The sequence below is a fragment of the Rhamphochromis longiceps genome, linkage group LG3, assembly GCF_057381845.1.
Source record: "Rhamphochromis longiceps isolate RC_006_pf linkage group LG3, R_longiceps_female_GT1.1, whole genome shotgun sequence".
NCBI lineage: Eukaryota > Metazoa > Chordata > Actinopteri > Cichliformes > Cichlidae > Rhamphochromis > Rhamphochromis longiceps.
In genome coordinates, this window is record NC_140559.1 from 71,606,211 (window position 1) to 71,625,246 (window position 19,036).

Below are 19,036 nucleotides of genomic sequence, written 5' to 3' on the forward strand. Positions count from 1 at the left end.
ATAAATGTTCTCTTTTATAAAAAGTAGGATAATTAAAAAAACTTTTATTATACCTCTATTGAGTAGAAAAAAAACTCGTGTTTTCTGTCGTCTGTTATATAATATTAGGGATGTTTGTGACAATTAATTTCTTAATCGGCTGGACTAACCAATAGTCCACAACCAGGAAACACTGAAATTTTAAGTTAAGTTTGAAAACAGGTTAAAAAAAAATACCCCATTCCAAAATGTCTTGTGACAATCTCATTGGCTTAGGGAGTGATGATGTCATAGATCTTAAGAATCTTAAGTCCTTTGATGTTTTTCCTTAAGTAGGGGTGAGAAACAGCAAGTTTTAGTTCGTTTCAGCAGCATCTGTGTTTGCAGCCTACAAAACGTTCACCACAAGCTCTTCAAAGTCATCGTATAGAAACTCCAACATGTTTCCAAGGAAAAAACAACCAATTCAAAAAGATTACGCCACCTCTCCTTCCTGGCGTGGCCGGCCAATTTCCCCAAATGGCTCCTCATCCTTTCAAAGGGCGTTAGAGGAGAGTAGGAAGGAAAACTACCTTCTCCAGAAAAAAATGCAACAAATTGAAGAAGAGAAACTTCAACTGGAGGACAAATGTAGACGAATGGAAGCCCAAAATAAAGAGCTGGAAGAAAGACAACAGCGCCAGCCGGACATAAAAATTATTAATGAGGGCTGGGGAATCAAGTTTGCTCAGAGCCGAGAGCAGATTGTGCACCTCATTAAAGAAAACAGGCAAAAGAGTGCAGAACTAAAAGAAATGACCAACCAGCTCCAAGACAAGAAAACGATGACTGATAAGATACAACGGGATCTCCAATACATGGACCGAAAAAATCTGCTCCTCCAAAGACAGCTCCATGAAGCTGTGGAAGAAAAGAAAGAATTCCTCCAACAGAAGGAAGAGCAGGACAAAAAGCAACGAGACATGCAGCACGAACTGAAGAGCATGCAGGAAAAATACCGCATGCTGAGAGAAAGCCTGGATGAAACACTGCGCCAAAATAAAGACCTTCTTCAACAGAAAGATCAACAGCAAGAAAGACTGAAAGAAGGAAAACGTATCGTCCAGGACTTTGAGTCTAAAAATCTAAAACTGCAAGAGTTTTGTAATCAGCTGGAGGACAAAGCAACTAAAGTGGAAGAAGAAAAGGACAAACTGGAGAAACGCTGCTCACAGATGCAGAGAAGGATCGATCAGATAGCGAGAAACAACTCCGAGCTCGTTAAGGGGATTTTGGTGGAATTCAATAACTTGAAGCGTGAACACACTCAAATGCAGGCGCAAAAACAACAAGACGACAAAATACATGAAGACCTGCAGCTCACGCTCCAAGAAATCCAGAAAAGAAACGAGCAGTTAGAAGACAAGCACAAAGAGGTCCAACAGAGAAATGCAGACATGCACAAGGACAAGCTGATACAGGAGGCAACATCCAAACAACTCAAAGACAAGCTTGAAGAACAACAAGCAACATTGGAAGAGGTGGAACAAAGATGTGAGAAACTTGAAGAACAAAACGCAGAAACCATCGATGAGCTGAGAAATCTCATCCTGGAGAAAAAAGCGCTCGTGGAAAAGTGCATGAAAAAAAAGAAAAAATGGTTCCACTTGTTCCGGAGGAGAGACGCTACTGCTTCCTCACCTGATGTAGCCTCGTCTTGCTCCACCTCTGTTAACCCCCCCAACCAGTCCCGGCCGTTGACTGTCCCCTCCTGAGCCTGGTTCTGCCGGAGGTTCCTGCCCGTTTAAAGGCAGTTTGTCCTCCCCACTGTCGCCAACTGCTTGCTCAGAGGGGATTGTTGGGCTTTTCTCTCCTCTGCCTTGTTTCTTCATTTACTTGTTTAACTTTTTTCATTATTACTTCATTTTACCTTGTTTCTTCATTTACTTGCTTGTTTAACTTTTTTCAACTTATCTAAATAATAAACCAATTAAATTTATCCTTTGAGTATTTTTCATCTCATCTTTACAGAATCTTTCCAAAACATTTTCAAACATTCAGATCTGTCTTTTATTTTCTTCTTGAAGCCTCATAAATGGTGAACTAAAAACCCGGAACATGGTTTGAAACATAGTTTCAGCTGAAACTGGCATAACATGCTGTGTGTGTGTGTGTGTGTGTGTGTGTGTGTGTGTGTGTGTGTGTGTGTGTGTCAGGGTATCACTAGTTAGGTCATCATGTTTAGACTCATTCACTCCAAAATTATTTAGGCCAAATCTTTAAAACAGTGTCATTTCATACACATTTTCAATTCACTTCAATCGCACATATGCAGAAATAATTATTTGCAGTATCTTATTTATTATGAGAATGTCATGCCTGATCATTTGTACCTACACCACCAAAAATGGGGGCAAAAGGGAGGAGATCATGTTTAATCGGTTATAAGAAAAGGTCAGAAATATAAGTGCCGACATGAGCAGCGTCCACAGAAACCTCTGACTGTCAGCTCAAAGCTCATATAAACCATTTCTACAACCAGCAAACAAACAAAGACACCGAACAGTTAAAAGAGCAGTGACGTCACCACGAATCTGTGGTCAGGTAATATCCATGTTTTGATTGATGATTTTCTGGAGTTAAATGTGAACCGAAGCATATTTTGGGTGTTGTATGCTATTAAATACTTTTTAATTTATTTAAAAGTATTTAATAGCATATAACACCCAAAACATGCTGGGTGTGGAAAGAAAAAAATCAGAATTTCCTCTGTTTGAGTCACAGTAACTTTGACATAGTAACATTTGCAGTAAGTCCTAAATGTTCACCTTTAAAATCCCTCCCTCTGTTCATTTTGCCCACATCATGTTTCAGTGGTTGGCCTCAGGTTCTTCAGCTTCCTGACAGTCTGAAGTCAGCTTACAGAGTTTCACCTGCTAAATACACAGAAAATCTTGTTAAAGCCGCACAGTTTGCCCAACAGTAATATTCCCATTAAGCCCTTTCTAAACACTTTATAACAATGTGTCATCACTAAATTATAAACTTCTTCTCCAAATCTGCACGACTGCACTTAGTCACAGACTTTATTTAATTGTCCTGCGGCTGCTATCATATATTTTACCAAACAGTTCTTCTCACACAGTCACAGATATATTTCTCTCAATGCAAACTTCACTCATGTCTCAGACAGGAAACTTGAGTTTTTCTTTTTTTTCTGTCCCCACTCATTCAACTAATTTGCATATTGAGTCACATCTCGAGAAGTTGCCCTGACAACAGAAATGCATATTCAAAACATTGCTGCATAATTCAATTATTATTCTTTTATTTTTATTTCTACAGTCGTCACTTCTTTTGCTCAATCAGCTGGAAACCACTTCTAATTCACTATTTTAAACCTGCTTTAAGCTTCTAATCCCTGGTTGGTCCTCCCAGTCTCTTTTTCCTTGTCACAAAAGTCGCTCTATTGTCCTGCAACTTCCTGAGTTATTCCTCAGCTTCAGCCTTTAAGTGTGTTAAATCTACACCATTCAGCATTTATGTCATGTATTCACATTCATGAGTGTAAGCATGTCTTCATTGCGTGTATGTTGTGTGTTCATATTAATATTGAGTGTAAGCTGGTCTTCGTTGCCTCGATGTGTTTTTATAATCAGATTTAATTCCTGCATCTTTGCGCTGAACTGTGGATTCAAACTGTCTCACTTCTGATTCTCTCCAAAAATAATTTCTACATGTGTGTTTTCTATTTTTCTATTCATTTATGTATTATTAGTTCATTTATTTCTTTATCTCTCTCTCTCTCTTACTTTTTTTATTTACCTTTCTGTTGCGATGCTCTGGATGTTTCTAAACCCCACAAATGCAGTCTCACTGTTCAACCCAATTTTCCTATGCTGGCATCCTGGCAGCTGCACGCTTGACTTTTCTCAGTTCATGGGCAGTTATTTTGCGCCTTGGTTTTTCCACACGCTTCTTGCGACCCTGTTGACTATTTTGAATGAAACGCTTGATTGTTCGATGATCACGCTTCAGAAGCTTTGCAATTTTGAGACTGCTGCATCCCTCTGCAAGATATCTCACTATTTTTGACTTTTCTGAGCCTGTCAAGTCCTTCTTTTGACCCATTTTGCCAAAGGAAAGGACGTTGCCTAATAATTATGCACACCTGATATAGGGTGTTGATGTCATTAGACCACACCCCTTCTCATTACAGAGATGCACATCACCTAATATGCTTAATTGGTAGTAGGCTTTCGAGCCTATACAGCTTGGAGTAAGACAACATGCATGAAGAGGATGATGTGGACAAAATACTCATTTGCCTAATAATTCTGCTCTCCCTGTAGACTTTTGTCTTATCGCCTTAACCTCCATGGTCTCAAATTCTTTCAGGATATAATTTCTTTTAACCGGATTAGGGCAAATTTCATTTATCAAAATATTCCTGATCACTTTGTTTGTAAACCTGCTGTCACCAAATTCAACTCCAGCTATGCAGAGCTGCCTCAGTCCAGGAGAAATTTTAGAGTGCACAATATCTTCTTTTATCATTGATCTCAAAGGGACTGGGATGGCTTTCACTGGGGATTTATATCTCTTAGCAGTACATCTTACATCAAATTTCTCACAAAACGTCTCATGTTTTAGTAAGACCCCATTATCATCCATAAAATGAGCTACAGCCCAAATCCCTTTAGATCTCCATTCATCCACGTACACAGATTTCCTACACAAACGGATATACCTGTTGTTCCATATAGGGGTGTTGTGAGGAGTAAAGCTATGTTTATAGATTAATTTCCAGTAGAGACGGACCTGCTGATGGAAAGCTGAGAGTTTAACAGGTAACGAACTGCAATCAAAGTCACAACGTAACAAAAAGTCTATTCCACCCATTTTGCCAAAAATCACATTGGGAATAATGTTCCAAAAGGAATTTTTGTTCCTAATGAAAGATCTTAACCATTTCAATTTTAGTACACCATTCATAACATCAAAGTCAGTGGCATTAGCCCCACCCTCTTCATAATTCTTAATCACATCATTTTTCTTTATATAATGACATTTGTTCCTCCATATGAACCTAAAATTAAGAGTATTTATAGATTTAATTAGTTTTGGAGGTATGGGCAGAGAAAAGGCTGGATAGATGAGTCTGGACAGACTGTCCATGTTGGTTAGCAAGATTCTCCCAAACAGAGTTATGTCCCTTTGCAGCCACATGTTTAAAATTGACTTACACTTTTCTATATTGGTACAGATATTCTTATTTTCTGTTGATGTCTTATCCTTGCAAATTACAATGCCCAGATACTTCACCTCTTTTTTGATCTGCATATTATTTATTGCTTGCAGGGGACACTCATGCAGAGCTAGAATTTTGCATTTATTAATATTCAGCTGTAGGCCAGAAGCTTTGGAGAAATGGTTGATCGCCTGCAAGGCTAAAGGAATCTGGTCCTCATTTTTTAGAAACAGGGTGGTATCATCTGCCAGCTGACTGATTATTATCTGTTCACCCATCACAGTTAACCCCTTAATGTGACTGTTTTTAATCAAAATAATTCCTCTGACACAGAAGACCTACATTCCTGGTTTAATTCTTGCTGTCAAAAAATCATGGACTCTGTGGCTCCTTTAAAAACCAGGCAGCTTAAGGCTAAACCTGAGCCTTGGTTTAATGAGAGCAGTCGTGCTGTTAAGAGGGAATGTCGTCGAGCAGAACGGAGGTGGAAAAAGGATAAACTGCATGTATCATTTCAAATTCTCAAAGACTGCTGGCATCGCTACCAGAACACTGTTAAAGAGGCAAAAAGGGAATATTTTGCAAATATTATTTCTTCCAACTGTCATAACCCACGTGTGTTATTTAGGACCATTGACACTGTTCTTAATACTCCTTTGAATGTCTGTTTGGAAGTTTCTCCTGAGATTTGCAATGATTTTCTGAACTTTTTTATTGAAAAGGTTGTCACCATCAGGGCTCTTATCACAGCTCCTGACTCTGACCCCTCTGTCTCTGTCCCTTGCGCTGCTGTTTTCACTCAGTTTGAGCTTGTGACGCTCTCCTCTTTAGAGGATGTGGTTCGCCATATTAAGCCCACAGGTTCCCCACGGGATCCTGTCCCTCCACAATTCTTTAAAGAAATTTTTCCTAGTATACAACAGTATGTCCTTGACATTATTAACAGCAGTCTGTCTTCTGGTGTGGTTCCTGCAAATTTCAAACATGCAGTAGTACAGCCACTGCTTAAGAAACCTGGCCTTGATCACACAGTTTTAGCGAACTATAGGCCTATTTCCAAGCTGCCTTTAGTCTCCAAGGTTTTAGAGAAAATTGTTTTTAGTCAACTGAAAGATTTTCTAGATGAAAATGGAATCTTTGAGGTTTTTCAGTCAGGTTTTAAAACCCTTCACAGCACAGAATCTGCATTACTAAGGGTTTTTAATGACATCCTTCTGGCATGTGATTCTGGTAACCATGTTGTTCTTGTCTTGCTTGACCTAACTGCTGCCTTTGACACAGTAGACCACAATATTTTAATTTCTCGATTACATGATGTAGTGGGTATTGGTGGCACTGCACTCAATTGGTTTAGGTCTTATTTGTCAGATAGAACTTTCTCTGTCAGCCTTCTCGGTTACGAATCGTCTTCTGCTCCTCTGTCATGTGGTGTCCCACAGGGCTCAATTTTAGGGCCACTGTTCTTTTCTCTGTATCTACTGCCTCTGGGTTCTATCCTTAGAAGGCATGGGATCTCATTTCACTGTTATGCCGATGACTGCCAAATTTATTTGACACTAAAACGCAAGGATGCCATCTCCATAAAACCTCTCTTGACATGTCTAGATGACATTAAAGCTTGGTTGGCTCGAAACTTTTTAAATTTTAATAAAAAGAAAACAGAAGTGTTGGTGTTTGGACCCAGTGGTCCCTGTGAGTCCTCCTCTGTTGTTTTAGGATCCCTGGAAGTCTATTTTAAATCTGTTGTTACTGACCTTGGTTTTAAGTTGGACAGTGATTTTAAATTGGACAACCAAATCAGAGCAGTGGTGAAGTCCAGTTTTTATCATTTAAGGCGACTGGCAAGACTAAAATCTTTTCTTTCGAGGCAGCACCTTGAAACAGTGATCCATGCTTTTATTTCTTCCCGCCTGGACTACTGTAACTCACTTTATGTGGGGGTCAGTCAGTCATTGCTCTCACGTCTGCAGCTGGTTCAAAATGCGGCTGCACGACTCCTAACAGGAACTCGAAAAAGAGAGCATATAACCCCCGTGCTGGCCTCTCTGCACTGGCTGCCTGTGTCTTTTAGAGTTAATTTTAAAATTCTTATGTTTGTTTTTAAATGTCTACACAGTCTTGCCCCGCCTTACCTCTCTGAGCTTCTTCATCCCCACATACCCTGTCGGTCTCTCAGGTCAGCTGACCAGCTGCTCCTGGAGGTACCGAGATCCAGGAGGAAGCTCAGAGGGGACAGGGCCTTCTCTATTGTGGCTCCAAAATTATGGAATAATTTGCCCATGCATGTTAGAGAGGCCCCTTCACTGTCCACTTTTAAATCACGTCTTAAAACCCACTTTTATTCCTTGGCTTTTAACCTCAGTGAGACTTAGTTTCTTTTTTAATGCAGTAGTTATTTAATTAATGATTTCACTCTTCTTTTATTTGTTTTTTATTTATATCTCATGTAATTTTATTTTACAGTTCCAATGTACAGCACTTTGTGTCAGCTGTGGTTGTTTTAAAGTGCTTTATAAATAAAGTTGATGATGATGATGATGAAAATAGACAACAGCTCAGCAACCATGATGAACAGAAGTGGTGAGCTGCTACATCCCTGCCTTATCCCTCTATTAACCTCAAACCTTGAACATGTACCATGTTCTAGCAAAACAGAGCTGCTAGTGTCATTATATAGCATCTCTATAACATTGATAAATTCCTCTCCAAAACCAAAAGACTGCAGAGTTTTTAATATGAACGTATGTTCAACTGAGTCAAATGCTTTGTAAAAATCCAAGAACAGGATGTACCCTCTCTCTTGGATTAATTCACTGTATTCAAGGAGATCCAAAACCAGCCTAATATTGTTATGAATTAGTCTTCCTTTCAAAAAACCTGATTGTGTTTCACTGATAATGTTTGAGATGCCTTTCTTTAGCCTCAGCTACAGCTCCAGACAGGATCTTATAGTCAGTGTTTAGTAAGGTGATGGGTCTTAAATTGTCTAAAATTCTTTTATCCTTACCCGATTTAGGGATCAGGGTTTCATGACCACCAAATCCAGTTCGTGCTCGGCATCACTTCTTTTTTCTCTATCGATTCCTTTAATGCATCAAACAATAAAGTTCTTAGGTCCTTCCAGAAGAATTGATAAAAATTAGTAGTGAGTCCATCTGTCCCTGGGGACTTGTTTAATGCCATTTTCATGACCACCAAATCCAGTTCCTCAATTTTAAGCTCTGAATCACACAGATCTTTGAACGGCTTGTCAATACATGGGATGAGATTATGAATCTTATCAAAGAAACTATCAGAATCAGCTGCTGAATATTCTGAGGAGTACAATTTGGAATAAAAAGTGAAGACTTCTTTTCCAATCTTTCTGAAATCTTTACATTCAGTCCCATTTATCAACAAGCTTGAGATTAGATTTCTCTGCTGTCTGCACTTTTCCAGCTTACTAAAATATGATGAGTTCTTTTCACCTGCCTCAATCCACTTGGCTCTCGATCTTATAAAGGCACCCTGGGCTTTCTCTAGGTAAAGATCGTCTAATTTAGTTTGTAACTCCATCAATTTATTCTTTTCTTGCACGTTTAGTTTTTCTTTACTACAGCACTGAGTTATTTCACGAAGTAAATTACTTTCATATTCCCGTTTTTCCCTGTTCAGTTCTTTGCAGAATTTTATAGTGAATTCTCTGATTTTGAATTTAATAAGTTCCCATTTCTGTATATTACCCACTACTGAGTCATCATTTTTTATATCTGTAATTTTATGTCTAATTTTATCACAATACTTGTCCTTATTTAAAAGGCTGGCATTAAATTTCCAATATCCCCTGCTACTACGTTTCATCCTTGTTGGTTCTAAGACAAGATCAATGAAACAGTGATCAGATAGGGGTGCTTTGGAGATTTTAGATGGTGAAGTACACCTCAAAATGTCATCGCTCACTAACCAATAATCAATTCTTGACCTGCTTTCTCCATTAGGTTTAAACCATGAATAATTCTTAACTCCAGGATTCAAACTTCTCCAAATGTCTGTAAAAATATTATCACTAGAAAAGTTCTCAATAATGTTATTCTGTTGCCTCCTTCCTAAGCGAGGAGGCCATCTGTCCATCCATTCATCTGAGGTCATGTTCCAGTCTCCTCCTACTAGGATGTAATCTGTGGGGTACATAACTTTAAACTCTGAAACAACATTTGTTAGATTTTCCAATAGACGTTTATTTTGACCTTCGTTATTATGTCCATAAAGATTTGTAACAATTAGAAATATACCTTCGCTCTTCAAGCTGCAGTTGACCAATGACCCTCACTATCAGCTTTATATGTTATAATCTCCCCTGGGAACTTATTAAAACAAATCGCCACACCTCCAGATCTGTTAGATCCACGACTGAAAAGAATCTTGTCTCCCCACTGATTAGCCCAAAAGGTAACATCGGCATCCACAGAGTGAGTCTCTTGTAAAAACAGACAGTGACATTTTTGCCCCTTGCAAAATAAAAAAAGTGCCTTTCTCTTAACAATTTCCTTCAAACCCCGAACGTTTAATGAACCAAAAGAAATTTTTGAGTGAACCATAATAAGAGTATGCTAAGAAAATAACTTTTTTTTTAAAAAAAGAAAAGAAAAATATATAAACATGAGTTTAAATTGTAACACTTGTCACCAACTCAGTGACTAATAACCTTTAACTTTAAGTAGAACTCTTTTGTCCCATTAATAATATTCCACTGTATACAGTCTTACATCAAGTCTTTCATTCAACGTCGATGATCCTCCGTCCTTCGATGTATCCATGAGGACCCCGGAAAAAGGCCCGTTTCCCAGCCCGTCTGGCTTGTTCAATTTGCGGCCACAGCCGCCTCCTCTCTTCCCAGTCCTCCCGCGGCAGTACCTCAGCGAAGTGGAAACCCCCGTTCTTACAGACAGCCGAATCTTTGGTGCGACGCCAAATCTCCTCTTTCACGTGTCTCAGAGCAAACAGAATGATGATATGTCGGACCTTGTTCTCAATCTTCTTCCCAACTCTATGCACCACATCCACAGATTCTTCAAGCTTTGATATCATATCAGGTGCGATCTTGCCAAGAATTCCAATAACCAGCGATCTGACACCTTCATCTCTTTTCTCTTCTAATCCTTTAATCCGGAGGCACCACCTCATTTTGTACCTTTCTTGCTCTCACACTCTCTCCTTGAGATCGTAGTTATCTTTGGTCAACTGCTCGTTTCGTCTCTCCAACTCTTTAACCTTTTGTTTACATTCTTTCACCTCCTCCGAGTTGAACTGAACCGCTTTGGCTAGGCTGGCTAGCATCGTACTAGCTTGCTTGCATTGCACACTCAGGTCAGCTAGCTGCTCGTCCACTCTTTTTTCAAGGTTTTTTCTACGTAGTCATGATCCGTTCCTTCTCTGCTGTCTTCCTTTCCATCACATGGCGATGTAGTTTCTTGTTTTTTGAGGTCGAGTTTGAATTTAGCAGGTTTAACTATACTTGGGGCAGTCATTTTACTACTTTCGAGTGGAAACAATAACGAACACAAAGTAAATTCTGGGACAAGTTCAACGAGCTCCTAATTCGTGCGACTGCTCAACTCGCCATCTTGCGCCACCGTCTCACTACTAGATGAACTTGTGACACACATCTGCAGCAGAGGCTGAGTGGCTGCTCTCACACCTGGAGCATCCAAATCGACCCACAAACACGCTGAAAGATGCAATGCCATCAATGTGGATTGTCAAGACTGAGAGACCTCTTCCCTCTGACCCCTCCCCAAACCCTCAAACCCTCCTACCCACCTCGACATACAAACTCTGTGTGGCTTCACGTGTTCTGTTGATGTTTACATGATCGAAATAACTTCAACACAAACACAAACAAACAAAGAGGAAGACCGCACCGGAAGGAAACAACTACAAGTCCCAGCATCCTCTGTGTTTAGGGAGCAGCAGTGAAAGTGAAAGCAGGAGGGGGAAGGTGGAGCTGAGGCAGGTGAGTGTTAACATGAATATGTTTCTTCTTATGACATAAAATAATTCCACGCTGTTCGTGTCTGTGGGTGAAATGTGAGGCCGGTCGGCTCCTCTGAGCGCTGGTTTCCTGTAAGTAGAGAGGAAGTGAGTTTAGCTGAGCCTCCGTTTAGTGTGAGAGAGCAGGAGGAGAGTGAGAGCTGTGCTGAGGCAGGGTGAGTGTTAACACCGCTCTGACATTACTGTGTCTCTGTGGCGGGAACAACAGGCTCCGTCAGTGGAGGCAAAAATAATCAGACTTTGGTTTTTCAAAGGAAACAACTTTATGTCGGAAGTTCCCGCACGCTCATTGGATAACGATGTGTCAATCTCGAGCTATTAGCCAATGAGCGTGCGGATTCACAGAAAGACCCGCCTTTATCACGGGACTTTAAAAACTACAATGGCGACAGAAACTCCGTGAGTGGAGTTCAGGGTGACGTTATGAAACTGTGACGTTTGAGCCACTTCCCGTTGAACGTGAAACTGATGGTTTCTGGTGTTTGGGTCTGTTTTTCTGTATTTATGCAGATAAAGTGTAAACTCAGATGAATTATACCATCAAATGTTAAAGGAAAATATCAGGATGAGTGTCTGTGAGCTGAGAAGGACGTGAAGCGAGCAGTTTATCCCAGAGCTGAAGCTGCTCTGTGTGCAGAGATGAGCTCAGATTCCTGCTGTGATTGATCAACAGTCACAGAAATGTAGACTTGTAGTTATTACTGCAGTATGGTCACAGCAGATACTGATAAACATGTATTATGAGGATGGATGATCAAGTTTCTCACTCTCTCCTTTAAATCTCAGTTTTTTTCTTCTTCACAGTTTATCTGTTAATTTATTAATGAATAACACTGAAAGAGTTTCTGTTATATTTCCCCTTGAACATCAGCTTATTAGGGCAGCATTAGGAAATAGCCCCCCTCCAAAGAATGAATAAATGAATGATGATAATAATAAAATGATTCAAAAGCAGAGCTCAGAGTGGTAGAATGGTCAAACATGGATCCACGGGTGGTTCAACTGCATTTGGTGACGTGACCAAAGCAAATCTTTCAAATAATCCCACCATCAACGGGATGTTGTCTCCTTTACTACGGTTACTTTACTTGGTCACCGTGTGAATTTCTTTGAAATGAACCAAATTCTTTTATTTGTTGGTTGTTGCATATTTAACCTCTACAGTCAGGAAAGGAGGAGATGAGGCCTCAACAATGTTGGGTTGTAGCTGTGGTTCAGGTTAGAGTGAGTGTCCATGGAATAAATGTAAGTCAGTGAACTGGAAACATGACTGTGTTCAAACTTTGTTTTCCTTTTTATAATGAGTCTAATCAAAGGTGGACAGAAGTATCTCCACTGTGACTTTTCTGTGTCACCATCAGAGCTTCTGCACAGTGTTTCTGGGGCAGATAACATTGCAGCATTATGGAGACATTATGGAGACAAAAAGAAAAGCGTCTGGACTTCTTTAAGTTAAACTTAAAGAAATCCAGACGCTTTTCTTGGACTGTTGGTTTCAGTGTTGAGTCTCATTCACACACTCCCTCAGACTCTTCACACACACTGATTTGCTGACATAAACACACTCCTGTGTGCTCTCTTGGCTTCACACACACACTGAGGACCATCTACAGACTGTGAGCTCCGTCTTCTTTGTCTTTGGAGCCGAACTCTGACAAAGTTAGGAACAAAACTTTCTCCAGCGTGTGAACTTTCCTCCTAGACTCAGTCTGAGCAGTCAGACCACATATTTCTAAAGCAGCACATGAAGGTGTGGCTCACACACACACAGGTGAAGGAAACAGCTGCAGTATTAAAAACTGCTTCACTGTCTACAAATATATGAACTGAATGTTTCTTTCAGGCTGTAAAAACCTTATTTATCCTCCATTACAGTCCTGCATTCAGAGCATTACTTCTGTTATATTAGTACATGTATTTTATTCTGATGAACACATGAAACTCTGAGCTGGATTGAATCCATTGAATCAGAGTCCAGGACTCAGACTAAACACATTGAATGTGTCCTGAGCTCGGCCGCTGTTCCACAGTAACTGCTGTCAGAGTCACTGTTACTGAGTTAGCTTAGCTAGCAGGGCAGCTAGCAGTTAGAGTATGAACTCTGTAAGCAGTCAGCTCGGTCCTGGACATGGTTACTGACATAAAGCTGATCTCTGCAGCCATGTTTGACCTGCTGCTTTGTAGGACTACAGTAATGGAGGATTTGGAGGCTGAACTGGGCTCTGTGACACTTTTTGTAGTGAACTGATGAAAGCTGTGTCTCAGATGGATGTTAGTCAAACACATCAGACACGACCTCTGCAGCTCTCAGTTGATGTGCACATGAATGTTTCCTCTGCAGGTGAAGGTAGAAAGTGTGTGTGAGCTGATGTGAACTGAGCAGCATGGATCAGTGTGAGGACAGAGAGGAGGGAGTCCCTCCCTCTAAAAGCACTCTGTGTGGGGAACATGAGAGCCAGACCAAAGCTCAGAGGTGAGATGACCATCTCTAACTGTCCATGACTCTTCTCCATGTCACAGCTCAGCACTCACATCACTGCTCCATCATTATTCACACTCATACCTCTGTGTGTGTTGTTTTAAAGCCCAGAGCTGTGGGGCTTACCAGGCTCAGCTGGACATAACCCTGAAACTAATCCAGAGCCTGGACCTGAACCCAGCTGTGTTTCCTTAAAGAGCAACGTGTCGAAGGGTGTTGGTGTTTACTTTAACAAAAGACTGTTATGTGACAAAGAGTAAGTACATTATTTTTATGAGATTGTTCATCATGTCTTTAATTTAATATTTCCAGTTTTTCCTTCCTGTCTCATGAAGCTGTGACATTTATTGTTTTTCTTTTAGGATCAATAAGAGGCCAGAATCTCCTGGACCTGAACCCAGCTGTGTTTCCTTAAAGAGCAACATGTCGAAGGGTGTTGCTGTAAACTTTAACAAAAGACTGTTATGTGACAAAGAGTAAGTACATTATTTTTATGAGTTTCACATTGTTCATCATGTCTTTAATTTAATGTTTCCAGTTTTTCCTTCCTGTCTCATGAAGCTGTGACATTTATTGTTTTTCTTTTAGGATCAATAAGAGGCCAGAATCTCCTGGACCTGAACCCAGCTGTGTTTCCTTAAAGAGCAACATCTCGAAGGATGCTGGTGCAAACTTTAAAGGCTGTTCTTCTGCTGCTGAGAGGTAATGTGTGTCTAGATGTTGTTCCTGACTCTGTATTTTTGAATAAATCCTCATGTTTAATATCAGCTCAGCTCTTTTTCACACACATTTCTATGTTGGTATGTGAAGCGGTGTGTGTTGGAGTGTTTCCACAAACACAGCAGTCAGAGTGGAAAGAGTGGATGTTGTAGGAGGTGTTTGTGTAGTGAAGAGGCTGAGTGTCTGTAGGACTCCAGCTGCTCCAGCAGGTGTCTCCTTTGTGCTTTGCTTCAAACACAGTGTAGGGAGGAGCTTCCACTCAGGTGTTTCAGGTGTTGCTGGATGGAGGAGGACAAATAGTTTTTCCCTTCAGTGACACTTCAGCAGCTCAATGTTCTGGGAGATGTTTGTCTTTATGAAGGTTTATGGATTCTTGTTCTTACTTTGGTGAAACTGAGCAATACATTTTCCATCTAACATTTAAAGTAAATTTCCAGGTGAATAAAAGATCTGCAGCTGCAGCCTCTGTGATGTTTCACAGTCTGAAAGTAACAAATTCAACCAGAGTTCAAACAAAGGCTTAATATACGTGTGTGTTTGATATAATGCCAACAAGTACAAACAGGTGTTCTTACAGGTCTTAATCACAGAGCTCTGATAAGTCTGGTGACTTTCACACTCAGCAGTTTTGCTGCCTTTTATTTTATATTGGCCTTTTTAAAGCCCTTCAAAGTCTCCCACATTCATACAGCGCTTTTAACACCAAACTCCTTTACAGTCCTTCTCCTCTCACACACGATCACACGACTGATTTGTCTGCAGCAGCTGTGTTACTGCTAGTATTTTATTATGTGTGTAATCTCCTCATATTGTTCCTGTCACGGCGACGGATGGCCGGTACTGAATAGGACTCAGGTGCAGAAACCCAGAGCGGAGACGGTAGATGATTTAATAGTTTATTACGGTTAAGTGCAAGGGGAACAAAAAAGGGAAACGTGGCAAAGACAGAAAATGACGAGACGTGGAGCCTTGGTGTGGCGTGCCCAGGGGAACGTGGCTAGGGCGAGGGAACGAGGCCTGAGAAGTGGAACGGAGCTGAGTGGGGAACAGTCGCACTGAGGGGAGAGGATATAGAAGTTAGGCAGGTAGTGAAGGCAGCTCAGAAGTGGCCAGTATAAGAGCAGCAATTCTTACTTGCAGTTAGGGACCTGGAGTGTTTGAGAGGGGGATGATGAAGATCCAGGGGAGGCTGAGTGGCGTGGAAAGGCTGACCTGAGATCCGGGGCTCCAGATGGAGTGTGATGGCAGGAGGGCAGGCAGGTGAGGCACAGAGGGATTTCCAAAATGATCACTAGGTATTCCGAGTCCGGAGGTGGAGTGAGCCAGGGTGGGTACAGCAAATGGGTTGATGACGAACTGGCAGTGAGTGAACATCGATGTGTGGTTTAAATCCCTCTGGCTTGATAGCCTGCAATAGGCTCTAGGTGTGCAGGAGCTGGAGTTGGCCCTGCCCAGGGGCGGATCCCAGGTCAGTTCAGGAGCCTAATGGAAACTCCAGCCACCCACCGTAGACCATGACAGTACCCCCCCCTCAAGGGACGCCACCCGGCGGCCGACCGGTCCCCAGCCCGCGACGTGACCTGAAAAAAATCAGAGACAAGAGCAGGATCAAGGATAAACGAGCGAGGAACCCAGGCACGTTCCTCAGGCCCATACCCCTCCCAGTCCACCAAAAACTGGCGACCCCGACCACGGCGATGGACGTCAACGATCCGCTGAACCGTATAGGCCGGATGACCATCGATGAGCTGGGCGGGCGGAGGGGGGTCGGAAGGCGGGCACAGCACGCTGGACAGCACAGGCCTGACTTGGGAAACATGAAAAACCGGGTGAATCCGCAGACTGGGAGGAAGCTCGAGCTTCACAGCAGAGGGCGAGATGACCGAGTGGATGACATACGGCCCAATAAACCGAGAAGCCAGCTTGCGGGAGGAAACTTCAAGGGGAACATCCTTAGCCGACAGCCACACCTTCTGCCCTGGAGCGTACCGAGGAGCTGGCGACCGTAGACGATCTGCATAGCGGCAGTGGCGGGCAGCAGCTTTCTTCAGTGCCTCCTGGGTCCGAGTCCAGACGCGGCGGCAGCGCTGGAGATGGTGCTGGACGGAAGGCACAGCCAAATCAGCCTCTTCCTCAGGGAAGAGGGGAGGCTGATAGCCCAGGGACGCTTCAAATGGAGAGAGACCAGTGGATGCGGAAACATGAGAATTGTGCGCATACTCCACCCATGGGAGATGTGCTGACCAGGTAGCCGGGTTATGGGAAACCATGCAGCGGAGCATGGACTCCAGCTCTTGGTTGAGCCTCTCAGTCTGCCCGTTGGTTTGAGGGTGGTAACCAGAACTGAGGTTGGCTCGAGCACCCAGGGCAGAGCAGAAAGATTTCCAAACCTGGGATGTAAACTGAGGTCCCCTGTCAGAAGTGACCTCGGCAGGAATCCCGTGGAGTTTGAAGACGTGGTCAACCATCAGTCTTGCAGTTTCCGTGGCAGTGGGTAGTTTCTCCAGGGCAACGAAGTGAGCTGCTTTTGAAAACCTGTCGATCACAGAGAGTATCACTGTTTTACCTGCTGACTTAGGCAGTCCAGTGACAAAGTCCAGGGAAATGTGGGACCAAGGACGAGAAGGTACGGCTAGAGGTTGCAGAAGACCGGATGGTCGCTGATTTCGGGTCTTGTTCCTGGCGCACACGTCACAGGCAGAGACGTAGTCCCGCACATCATGTTCCAGAGTTGCCCACCAGAAGTGACGACGTAGTAGTGCGATGGTGCGGCCGATTCCAGGATGGCAGGAAAACCGGGAGGTATGAGCCCACTTAATTACAGCCGAACGGGTTGCTGTGGGAACGAAGCGGCGGCCCGGAGGACCTGTGCCAGGGTCTGGTTCATCCAGTAAAGCACGCTGGATGGATTCCTCTATGTCCCAGGATAAAAACGCTACGCGGCAGGAGGCAGGAAGCACAGGAGCTGGTTCGGTGGGTTCCGCGTCTGGGTCGTAAAGACGAGACAGGGCATCAGCCTTGGCGTTCTTGGAACCTGGACGGAAAGAGATGGCAAACTTGAAGCGATCAAAGAACAGAGACCAACGGGCCTGGCGGGCGTTTAGACGCTTAGCTGTTTTGAGGTAAGTAAGGTTTTTATGATCTGTGAAGATGGTGAATGGGTGTTCAGCTCCTTCCAATAGGTGACGCCACTCTTCCAGGGCTAACTTAATAGCCAGCAACTCTCTGTCTCCTACATCATAGTTGCGTTCAGCTGACGAGAGTCGACGTGAAAAAAAAGGCACATGGGTGTAACTTGGCCTTGGAACCTGAATGCTGTGAAAGGACCGCTCCGACGCCGACGTCGGACGCGTCTACCTCTAGAACAAATGGCTTGGAGTGATCTGGGTGACACAATACTGGAGCTGAAGTAAATAGGCGCTTGAGCCTACTGAATGCTACCTCAGCTTCAGGTGTCCAGATGAACTGTCTTTTGGTGGATGTGAGTGTAGTGAGAGGAGTGGCTACCTGGCTGTAGTTGCGAATAAACCTCCGGTAGAAATTGGCAAAGCCGAGGAAACGTTGTAAGTGCTTGCGTGACGTGGGCGTGGGCCACTCTAGGATCGTGCGGATCTTGGCTGGATCAGTCTTCACCTGCCCTCCTGCGAGTATATAGCCAAGAAAAGTGACAGATTGTGCATGAAACTCACATTTCTCGGCTTTGACGTAAAGTCGGTTTTCCAGGAGGCGTTGGAGGACTGCTCGGACGTGGACATGGTGTTCCTGGGGGGTCTTGGAGAAAATGAGTATGTCATCAAGATAAACAAAGACAAACTGGTTCAGGAAATCACGGAGCACGTCGTTGACCAGGTTCTGAAAGACAGCGGGGGCATTGGTTAACCCAAACGGCATGACCAAATACTCAAAATGACCTAGGGGCGTATTAAAAGCCGTTTTCCATTCGTCCCCCTCCCTGATGCGGACAAGGTGGTAGGCATTGCGGAGATCCAGTTTGGTGAATACGGTGACTTCATGGAGGGGTTCGAAGGCTGAGCTGATAAGGGGTAAAGGATATTTGTTTTTAATGGTGATGTCGTTTAACCCTCTGTAGTCTATGCATGGACGGAGTGATTTATCCTTCTTTTCCACAAAAAAGAAGCCGGCGGCCACTGGAGAGGAGGATGGGCGGATGATACCTGCAGCTAATGACTCGTGGATGTACTTTTCCATGGACTCTCTTTCTGGTCTGGAGATGTTGAATAGCCGGCTAGAGGGAAGCGGAGCACCAGGTAGAAGGTCGATAGCGCAGTCATAAGGCCTGTGGGGTGGTAAGGACGACGCTCTGTCTTTACTGAAAACTTCCTGGAGGTCATGGTACTCAGGTGGGACGAGTGTGAGGTCAACCGGATCAACGCCTGAGGTGTTAGTGTCAGGGGCACCCGGCGGTAGGGCAGACTTGAGGCAGTGGGCTAGACAAAAAGGGCTCCAACTAGCGATTTTACTTCCAGACCAGTCTATATGAGGGTTATGTTTCTGTAGCCAGGGGTAGCCTAGGATGAGTGGTGAATCAGGAGAAGAGAAGGTGAATAAGGTAATGGCTTCATGGTGGTTTCCAGAGG

General features: G+C 43.0%; 1 protein-coding gene and 1 long non-coding RNA gene across 2 annotated transcripts in view; one reads left to right on the forward strand and one right to left on the reverse strand.

Moving 5' to 3' along the window:
• The window catches only part of LOC146676653 (uncharacterized), a 448,379-nt gene that overhangs the window by 276,285 nt on the left and 153,058 nt on the right, over window positions 1-19,036 (reverse strand). The gene's annotated exons all lie outside the window — the stretch shown is intronic.
• LOC146676667 (uncharacterized) lies at window positions 420-1,663 on the forward strand. Its single transcript, XM_085402569.1, is given in 2 exon segments — window positions 420-1,527; window positions 1,530-1,663. Coding segments are annotated over 2 exon segments (1,242 nt in total).